Source organism: Cibotium barometz, chromosome 42 (genome assembly GCF_041138505.1).
Source record: "Cibotium barometz isolate CiBa-2024 chromosome 42, ASM4113850v1, whole genome shotgun sequence".
Classification (NCBI taxonomy): domain Eukaryota; kingdom Viridiplantae; phylum Streptophyta; class Polypodiopsida; order Cyatheales; family Cibotiaceae; genus Cibotium; species Cibotium barometz.
Window position 1 is genome coordinate 12242336 of NC_141087.1, and position 10841 is coordinate 12253176.

At 41.0% G+C, this 10841-nt stretch overlaps 1 protein-coding gene across 1 annotated transcript; it reads right to left on the bottom strand.

Moving 5' to 3' along the window:
- Positions 1–5986: 5986 nt before the first annotated feature.
- On the bottom strand, positions 5987–9120 carry LOC147614171 (uncharacterized). Its single transcript, XM_086780708.1, has 2 exons — positions 8123–9120; positions 5987–7182 (listed from the first exon to the last, which is right to left on the bottom strand). Exons 1-2 carry the CDS (start codon positions 8943–8945, stop codon positions 6560–6562), a joined length of 1446 nt encoding a protein of 481 aa, XP_086636834.1. The 5' UTR covers positions 8946–9120; the 3' UTR covers positions 5987–6559.
- Positions 9121–10841: the final 1721 nt, after the last annotated feature.

A 10841-nucleotide genomic window follows, 5' to 3' on the forward strand; every position in this document is an offset into this window, starting at 1 on the left:
TACGGGAAATTACATTTTTTTGAAAGGTTAATTTATTTTCCATCCTTACATGAAGGGAAAATGATCCTCAAAAGGGCTACAAAGGCTTCAAATTTGATCCTTGCGAGTCCAACTCACCTCTCCCCAAATGTGTCTCCCCTATACCATTGACAAAACGACGTGCTCCAACACACCTCTCTCCAAACATGTGTCTCCCCTATGCCATTGACGAAACGTTTTCCTATGACTCATACATTAACTCCTCGAACATCTATCTCCCCAACTTCACATGCAAAGATAGGCAGACGTATTGTACCCTCACTGCACCACCTGCTCTTGACCCATAGCCTACCTTTAGCAACTCTGGAAGCAGGTCTTTTATCTGAGACCCCACAGGGCGCTACTTGTAGCAATGCTTTCATCTGAGCTCTCCCAAGCCAGCTTGGAGCAATGTTGGTAATTTTGTAAGCTCTTGAACTAACTTCTCCCTTAGGCCCCTGCTAGTGAGTGTCGTATCGCCTCACTTTAACCTAGACCAAGACTACATCCACACACACACACACACAGAGGCCACTAGGGAAACTTTTTTTACTGAACCTTACATGAATCCTTTTTGCCCATGGTTGAAGAGGAAATTAAGCCATTTTCTTTATATTTTCTCCACAATACTAAACCTTAAAATTTTTGAAGAGGGTTCTTTCCTTCTCCCATAATTTTGAAAAGGTTTTTCCTAAAGTTGAACAAGTTCTAAGATAAGTCAGGCCTATCTTTTCCCGAAACCTAGGGAAAAGATAGAGAGGGCGATAAACACCAAATGAAGAGAGATAAAGCCCAAAATCAAATTTCTATTTTGGATTTGTTGAGTATTAAACTATATGAAAAAATTCTATCAAATTAATTGAGATTTCTATAGGATGGATGATGCTGCTAGTTTATGAGGGAGGCTGTGAGATGTGCCTTATGTGATGGTTTGGCTATGTATTTACTCTGCCCCCCCCCATGACATCATTGTGCTGAGTATGAGACTATGCGCGAGTACAATCGTGAGATATAACAAGGTTGGCTTGTTGGCCATTCATCAAGGCAAGTGTGAGAGGACTAAATGTGACATGTTGTCTCCAACATGATGACATCGTAGCAAGCCTAACTGGAAAGGGAGAGCGACGCTGATCAAAGAGGGGATGCGTTTTGTGCTTAGCTGGTTAATGCTAGCAAACTATTCAAAAAAGCAAAGATGAAATCTTAAAACTAAACCCATGATGTAAGGTTTAAGCCTTTCAAACCTTAGACAAAATGCTACATTGATCAAATATAATTCATTAATTAATTGAATTCTATTTTTAACTCATTGCAATCCCCTATTTGTGATGCTATCCTATTTATTTTTTTAGTAAGGTTTTACTAAGGTGTAGACCCTTAGAACCTAGCACCACCCTCTCCCCTAATGTGGGTCATCACTCGCAAACTAGCAAAGGGGGAGACATCGAATAGAAAAAAATAGATAAATGGTATTTTTTTCCCTCTCGTCTCGCCTAGCTCTCCTCTTTGGCCGAAATGGCTGCACACCTCACTGTGTTGAGAGACATCGTGGGGAGAGATGAGGCAGAGACATAGAGACACATCGTGGAGAGATATAAAACAAGGAGAGACATGGAGAGAGACATCACTAATATCCTAATCTTGTTGCTCATCTTAGTTGGTATTTAATGGCATATCTTGGTTGTGTTTCCATGACAACATCTATGTTTCTTTTCATTCATATGTAGATCTATGGTATGGGTTATATATTCTAAATTCAATCCATTATGTATCAAAAGATCTTAGAAGCCGCACATGTAGCATGGTGCATTAGGATAGGATTGATAGAAAATTAAGCTAAAAGACATTAAGTCAACATGTTGCATAGGGGAGTGGTGGCTCTTCATGCAACCAAATGTAGAGCAATAAGGATATAAAGTAACACATGAGTTATGATCTTTGGTGCCACACAGATGTGGTTGTTGGAAGGAATTAGACAGAGATCATTACTTTACAAGATGAAGAAGGATGAAAGGAGTGCATACTTGTGTTTCATGCTCCAATGATAACATAGGATGTAGCTCTACCAAGAGTATCTACAAAGCTTGAGGGGGCCTTGTTCCAGATTAAGTAACAGCTTCATCATCAATATCCTAATCTTGTTGCTCATCTTAGTTGGCATCTCTTGGTTGTGTTTCCATGCCAACATCTATGTTTCTTTTCATTCATGTGTATAAGATATGTAGATCTATGGGATGGGTTATATATTCTAAATTCAATCCATTATGTATGAGAAGATCTTAGAAGCCACATGTGGCATGGTGCATTAGGATAGGATTAATCCTAAATGCTCAAGCTAAGAATCTGTGTGGATTATTACCGCCGTAAGAAGCTAAATGCTCAAGCTAAGGGTTGTAAGCCAAATGCTCATACCATTAAAGATACTTTCTATTGCCATTCATTGATGCCATGCTAGATTAAGTTGTAGGGCATGAAAGGTACAGTTTTATGGATGGTTATAATGCATATAATCAATGGAGTATATCATCAAAAGATAGACCAAAGACTAATTTCATGCCTTTCATTGATACCATGCTAGATAAATTTGCACAGCATAAAATGTATAATTTCATGGATGGTTATAGCGGATATAATCAATCGAGTATAATTTCATGGGAAGATAGATCATACATGTCATGGATGGTTATAGTGGATATAATCAATCGAGTATAATGTCATGGGAAGATAGACCAAAGAGACTGCTTTCATGCCTTATGCATAATGTAATGCCTTTTAGGATATGTAATGCCGCCCTAGCCACATTTCAAAGGTACATGATGGAGAGTTTTACATGATGGGAAGGAAATAGCACCTCCCATCAAAGAGATGAAAGAAGTTACCTAGTGCATTGCCCCTACTACATCTCACCGCGCTCTTCTAAGAATTTGATTTCAAAACTATCCACAAACCAGGTAAGATTCATTTCGAGGCTAACTACATCTCTTACTCTAAAGAAACCCTAGGTGTGGTACAGGGTTTGGGGTCTTAATGTAGATGCTCGACCAATTTCTAGATGCTCACCAATGTAGGATAGATCACAGGGGTTGGGATCTTAATGAAGGCCAAATTAGCTGTGGCATAGTAGTTGCCTTTTGTAAGTTTTGACCTTTGGTTTTGATTATCAAATGATGCACATGAGATGCATGACACCAAGTCACAAGGGTATATTAAAGAAAATGCTATTAAGGTTGAGGTGCCTTAATGAAGTTCTATGCAGCATATGTTATAGCTACCACAAAAATCTAACATAAAATGATCATGAAACAAGAGGTGACTAGCATGGTAGACCATACTCGTGGCTTCTATCTATTTTCTTTAAGTTTTTTAGATGCTAGATGCTCGAGAGAATTATCATGTTACCTGTTGCATGTGTATAAGCTATCTATTTAGGTGAGATAAACGTCACTCCCCATATAAAACTTATTCGTCAATATAAGGTGATATTTCTTTGATAAATAATATCAATACGTGCAATTAATCGATCTAAAATAAGCTTCGATTATGTGATGATAGCATTATTCACATCCATAGTTGGAGACATAAATATCAAAACAATACTTGTACTATGCTAGGTATGTGAGTAAGAAACCTTTTATTTGAACTGCATCTTGATAAACTCACAAAAATTTGTAGATAAAGTCTATACAATGTAAGAGACACAAGATTGACAAATTCAAGACCCACTGAATGTAAGCATAACCTAACGGGTAACACAACCCATTACGAGTGTGCATGAGATATAATTGCCATATCCACAATAGCTACCATTATGATTGTCCAGAACACAAATGCTCTCACTTGATTCCTTATTTATTTTACAAATTATAACCTTTCAGTAAACTTAAGGGCTTCTATGATATCACCATGCACACCACATTTTTAATAACCAGCACTGCGCTACAGCTACAAGGGGTACCCTGTGGGTCGGTCACTCAAAGAATCTTACAAATTGAAGAACTAATTTTTAGCTTGGTGAAAGTATTAGAAAAATGTCCAAATTTGAACTAGAAAGTAGTACATTTTCTTAGAAAGACCATGAATAAAAAATGTATAGCTTGTGTAAGCATACATGTTACGTTTTGGAAAAGCCTGATTAGTAGGAAAATTGTATTCAGAGCCAAGAAGATTTGGCTGACATTGGTACTTGATAATTTTGCACACTTTTGAGAGGTTATAACAAATCATAACAAGGAGACAAAAAGTATTGTCAGTGCAGGTTGAATCATGTCAAGCTCTTGATCAAATGTGCTAAGATTACTCCAGTAGACTAAGTGGATATCCACATAAAAAGAGCAAAAACACGATTGATCATTGGGAGTGTAGATGCAGTAGGCAATAAAACTCCCACCTAGTAATGAAAGAAACAGGCTCTATAGGGCACATCCCATACTGTGGTAAGTAAAAGCTGGGTAAATTGAGTCATGTTAGCACAGTCTAATAGGCCTCATAAGATGCTGGAATTATCTCTCCTGCTCGCTGTCTCTGTCTCTGTCTCTGTCTCTGTCTTGTCTCTGCCCCCAACCCCCAAATGATTGACTGCTCGATTAAGAGGGCAGGAATATGAGGTCATTTGGGCCACAATTACAGCAAATCACTGTAAAACACAACTCAGATTAAGCCAGGCTCTCTCTATAAAGTTGGCAATTTTTATTGACAAAGAAAGGGCTCCACTTTAGCTGAGATAAGCAAGGGCTGGCAAACACTAATGTGTGTATTAACAAAGAAAGGGCTCCACTTTAGCTGAGATGAGCAAGACTTGCATATTAACCTTGGCAAGGCAAAAGTCAAGATCCACACAAGTTTTCACAAGTTAAATAATAATAATTTCACATTCGAGGGCCAGAAAGTGGAAGGAGTGAGGGAAAAAACAACCAAAATAAAACACAATCAGGACTTCACCTCTCTAGCAAGTTAAGACTAAGGGTGGGTTCACCGACAGAGCTTGCAAATGCAAGGATGACAAATGTGCTAGTAGCTAGTTCACAAGCTCGTATGCCCACAGGGGCTTATGTGGGAACCCACATGTTTCCTGGCTGGCAGAGGTGGAGAGGCAGTCCTGCATCCAGTGTGGCCAAGCAGCTTGACAGGCATACGCTCCACCTGCAGGCTGCCAAGAATGGAACCAGCACCCAATCACTCTCACCAAATTACTTGGGCGATTTCTACTCAAGAAACAATCTCACAGCGTATGTATTTGGTTAAATATGTGAACAACAAAGAGCACAGTCACCATAACACCTCCATCTGCCCTGCTGCGCCCATGTTCTTGCCTTGACAATGGATAGTTCAGGATACTTCCCAAACTGAACAAAAACCGAAGTGAGATCTTGAGTCCATGACAGTCTACTCACAACCCTTCAAATCATCAACTCCATCATGCATATAGCATGATAGACTACTTGATATACGGCATCCTCACTCACATCATCAGCACCCAAGGTTCATGCATAAAGATATGTCAGCTCAGTAGATAAATTTTCATAGCTCACAAGTCATCGTGGAAATCTCCATGCATCTTAAGTCTATGCAAACCACCCTTCCCTAGAATGACTAAGCAGCTACAAGCAAGCATTCAAGCTACACCACACATCCTTTTTTATGGTTTCCCCATCCCCACATGATACAACACTCCCCTGCTTGTGCCAGACCCCCCCACCCTCCTTTCCCCTCCCCTCCCGAAGCACGATTCCCAGGGCCTCCGAGAAGGAAGGGCCACAAGGGGAACTAGTGAGGGAGTTTCCACCCTCCTTTCCGCCTTGGGTTAAACAAAACCCAATTAAAGTCAAGAAGGGGGCAGTGAGCTATATAATCAGCAGTACCAGTACAAATGGATGGGCGACTACTTTGTACAGTTCAGATAGCACAATTATGATCACACCTCCCTCCCTCTCTCTCTCTCTCTCTCTCTCTCACAAAATATCAACTGGAGCCTGAAACAAGATTTGTTTCCGACTTTGAGAAGCCAAGAAAACTGTTTTACCAAGTATACATGAAAGACTTCACTTATCCCTAAAGCACCATTCAACTTCTTTAAACTTAAAAAATACAGTAACATACCTGTCTAGTGAAGATGATAAATTAACTGTGACTAAGCAAGCGGAGATGAGATATTAACTACCGGAGACAAAATATTATCTACCGCTAGGCAAGTGGAGACAAAATATTAACTACTTAAAACAGTGGCTGCCACTGCACCTTGAAATACATTAAATTAAGCTGCATGAGGTGTTGCCCTCACTAATTGAGGCATTGATGCTGCTTCACATGTACGGATAAAGCTTTCCTGTCTCCTTGCATTGTACACCTTGCTGCTGCAACTACATGGCTTTTTGAAGCACTGCAAAAAGCTTGATTGCTGAGATTGAAGGTTCAGTGATCGAACGGAAAACTTGCTGCCTCTCCTCCCCCCACAGCTTGACAGATTCTTCAAAACCCAACAAGCCACCTCAAGAATCATACAAAAGAAAGACAAGAGAGCATCTCATCAGAAGTCCAGTCTGCACTACTGAATCTTTCCACCCCAAGCTTCTGCCAAGTTATATCTTGTAGTATAATCCGCTTGCTGGTTTGGATAAGTAGCTTCGCTGTATGCACCTTGATAATCATGTGTTGCTCCACCCTGCTCTGTGTTCTGAAGACCACCCTGCATATAGGGTGTTGTGCTCACACTTTGTTGCTGTTGTGGCTGCTCTTGAGAATACTGAGGTATTGCAGCTTCATTCTCCCCTTTAGGATAGCCACCTACCCCAAAATTATGCATCCAGGATGCCGACTGGTTGCTTTCGTTTACTGTTTGATTAGCCTGGATGTATCCTTGAGTGGGATTAGTGGCTTGTCCTGAAACATTCCAGTAATTTGCAGAAGCTCCATTTGTACCATCTTGAGAACTGGAGTAAGGATTCACGGCTGGCGCACTTGCATATGGATTTATGTTTGGGGCAGCAACAGAACCCAGAGCGCCTAGTGCCCCGTACGGAACAGCAAGAGAGGAGGGATTCACCATGCTTGGATCTGTAAACCCTTTAGGCGCGGCCGACCCTTGACTAGGATTGGGATACTGCATGCTACTAGAAAAAGTGCCACCATTGGAATAGGCAGAGACTCCACCATATCCTTGCAGATGTGCTGAACCAAACCCATAAAGTTACAAAGCAAACAGTTAGTAGCTTGCCTAGGCGAGGAGAATCGCTTAGGAAATATCAACTCTAAGAAGCCATTAAAAATTAAAGACAAACAACAGCAGAAGTTCTAGATATTTTACAATGCAGTACATATACCACAACCACCCAAAGGCACTAGAAATGATTTCATAATCACACATCAGATATTGTAAAACTAAAAATTGTGCGGCCCAGACACCTCCTGCCTCCGTGTCCACATGGGATGGTGGCCTAGGTGCCCAAATTGAAATGGGCAAGACACGTGATGTGCCTGTACCTAATTCTCAATCTGCAGACCAACATCCACCGGTAGACCTGCCCCGACTCACTAATTTGTTGCAAAGCCTTGAGAGATGTGGTGGCCTTACCCGGGGGCCTTGACACAGCACTGGCAAGAATGAGCATCATTGCCATTCCCTTTCTCTTAAAGGATTTCCATTCATCCATGGCAAGAAGGGCAAAGTGAACAAGAACATAGCTCTCTCTCTTTAACATCCCCCGGAGCTGAGGAGAAAAGTTCATTACCTTAGCGTGTTATTCCTCTAGTCAACATTAGCTTTAATTCCTCTACCAATTCAAAGAATGGAATTTGAGTCAGGTGGGATCAACCCTCAACAACAGTGTGAACTCAACACCTGCCATGTCTATAGGTTATGACACATGTCAATGGAAGGCCACGTCACAAAGAACAGAAAGTAACCTTAAATACTAAAGTGCATTGCCCCTTAATTTCGTTAGTTTATCACTCAGAAAGCGTCGGAGCTGCCAGCATAAATCTAGACTGCATGTCATGACAACCTACTCATGTCTACGTCACCCACAAGGATCATCATGAGAGAACAAGTTCCACATGCGTAAAGACAAATCCACTCCCAATCTGCACAAAGACTGAGGCTTGAATTTACCTGTTGCAACGGCAGGCCCTTGCATACCAGTGGCAACATGAGGTCCACCTGCTCCCAGCGTTTTCTGTGTCTCTTCATTGCCATGCAAGAAGTTGCAACGATCGCCATAGGGACAGTTCCCATCTGCAAAGTACCTGCAAAGCCTGGTCTTAGCTCTTGTCTGTCCCATGTAAGCTCCTCCAGGTGTCCCAGTGGCGGCAGCACCTGCAGAAACTCCTCCTACCATGCTTTCCCAGAAAGGTGGAGGCTTTCTAAGATCTTCTGTGCCATGTGCAAAGTGGCATCGTTCATTAAAAGTGCAAGTTCCAATCTTGAATTTGGTGCAAAGCTTTGTTTTGTAGAAGAGGGCACCTGTGCCCTTGGCAGACCCAGGGGCAAAGCTGCCATATGCAGGAGGAAGGGCCTGATACTGAGGTCCATAACTCTGATAGCCCGGAGTTGGCTGCTGTGCTCCATACCCTCCAGAAACTCCATAGCTCGGCGCAGCCGTTGTTGCTGCTGCTGATCGTGTGTAGGCCAAACCTGGAGGGCCTTCGCCATAGCCACTAGCTGCGGCACCATAGCCGGCCGTGGAATCACCTGCGTTTACAACGCTAGATACATCATTTCTTACCTTCTTGTGGGGGGGTTCAGAGCCCGAATTAACATTGCTACCGGGGGGTGCATCGCTCCATCGAGAGGCCTTAGTGCTAGGGTCAGGAGTAGGGTTAAGCTTAGGGCTAGAATTGGGGTAAGGGTTGTAAGCTTTCTGCTCTGATGAGGATTTTGCTGCACCTGCTGCGGCTGCTACTGACGCGGATGCTGCTGGAGTGGCAGAATCCATGGCGATCGGGACGAAATCTCTGTTTTCTCTCTGTGCGTCTTCTACCCTTGGTCTTGATCTTGCAATTGCCCTGTAGAATTCATGGCATCAAAACAAGAACGGAGATATTTCAGTTGGAGGTACCTTTGATCTAGGGTTTCATTAGCATCTTTCGTGCATACATGCCTATATAGGTTCTTGCTTTTTTTTTTAAGAAAAAAATTAATCTCTTTTTTATTGCCTTGATTTTTACGGGACACTTTTTTTTGGGGGGGAGAAAGGTAATTATTATATTATTATATTACATTTTTACCGGACACATTTATTCCACCCTACTCTTTTTTTTTAAATCTTTAAGCAAGGGGTTTTGAAATCCCTAAATGGAGAGACTATCCACTTGGCAAGATCTTGACCATTGAAACTCTTCTCTTTCCTTGAATCTTGACCCCTACTCAAGAATTTCTTTCACATCTCACTTAAAGCCCTCTCCCAAAAAAAAAAATCTTTAAAAAATGCACGGGACCATGGGCCTTCAATTTTTTTCTCACCTGTTCTATTTCTTTAAAAAGTGGAAGAGACTCTTTCTAATATGCATGCTATGCAGAGCATGCGAAGCTCCCCTGTAGGGTGTCGGCACAAAGCGCTCCCTTGTAGGTATAGGTGCAGGCTCATGCATTTTTGCAAGCTTTTCTTTCACCAAGATTTTTCTCACCCTTTCTAAAGCATGTGTATTAAGGGATCCTCCTCCCAAGCTATATATGCCTCGAAGACCAAGCTACATTGAAACATTCCTCAAAGTGACTTGCAATCATCATTTCCACCAATAGGTGTCACTTCAAAAAAAAGGACCAAAAATATGCAACTACGTTTATTAAACCTATAACATCCAACTTATGTGGAACAGTCTTAGAATTTTAAAAATGTCAAAACTTTATGGTCCAGATTGAATCTTCTCTTTGACTAGCCTAAACTCTTCACTCCTCAATATATCTTGCCAAAGGCACTACTAAAGGCGTAGGACCAATAAGTTATCCTCCTACTTGACATAGCAAGTCTCTCTCTCTCTCCAATTGCACATCACGGCTTACTACACACAAAAGGGTGATTTTACTTTTTAGAAGAGCAACAACATTGCCCATGGTCATGAACCTGGCAGCACTAATCGAGCAACATATGTAAGGTTTCTTTCACTTAAATAAAGATACTATACTTAGCATCACAGTGAAAAGATAGTGGAAAAATGGAAAGTATACAAATTTTACTTAAAGAAGCCTGGTCTTTTCAAACTTTACAATATATCTACAATATTCATAATTTGAAAACACATAAAACATAAAAGACATTTATCCACAAATTTAATGCACAACCAAATTATTACGCATGTGCAACAAAAGTGCTCCCAAAACATAACCATTAATACATCATACATCTTGGGAACGAGCATGGATCTCGAGGACTAGAAGACCTTGAGATGAGAAATCGCAAAGGGATGTTTTCTGATTTTAACGATTTGGTTTGAGAATCAAAATGCATGGATGCCTACAAGCATATGCATGTGGATTTAAGTAAAGTTTATAATTTGGAGAATGAGTACTTAGGATACATTTTTACTACCTTTGTATGGCATGTATATGAATTAACGATGGCAGAGCCCTATCTCCCTTTATCATACTTCTAGTAGAATTTGTTGGAATCGGAGAATGATTTATGTGAACACTCTCAACCATGAAGATTTATGTAGACACCCTATATTCATGTATGGCCATGCATTATTATGTGCACACTATTTGGATACATACACTCTTCATGTGAGAACACCCTCTTGTATCAAAAGTCCTAAATTGGGCAAAAAAAAGCATTGTAACTAGCTTCTGCCAAATTTATCTTAGTAAAAACTATAAATACCCACTGAGGGGA

What these genes read in the sequence shown, in the direction of transcription:
- LOC147614171 (XM_086780708.1), bottom strand. Translation starts at nt 8,945, where the DNA reads ATGGATTCTGCCACTCCAGCAGCATCCGCGTCAGTAGCAGCCGCAGCA. An exon ending in AGGGCCTGCCGTTGCAACAG is followed by an intron (nt 7,183 to 8,122) that starts GTAAATTCAAGC and finishes GGTTTGGTTCAG; the next exon opens with CACATCTGCAAGGATATGGT.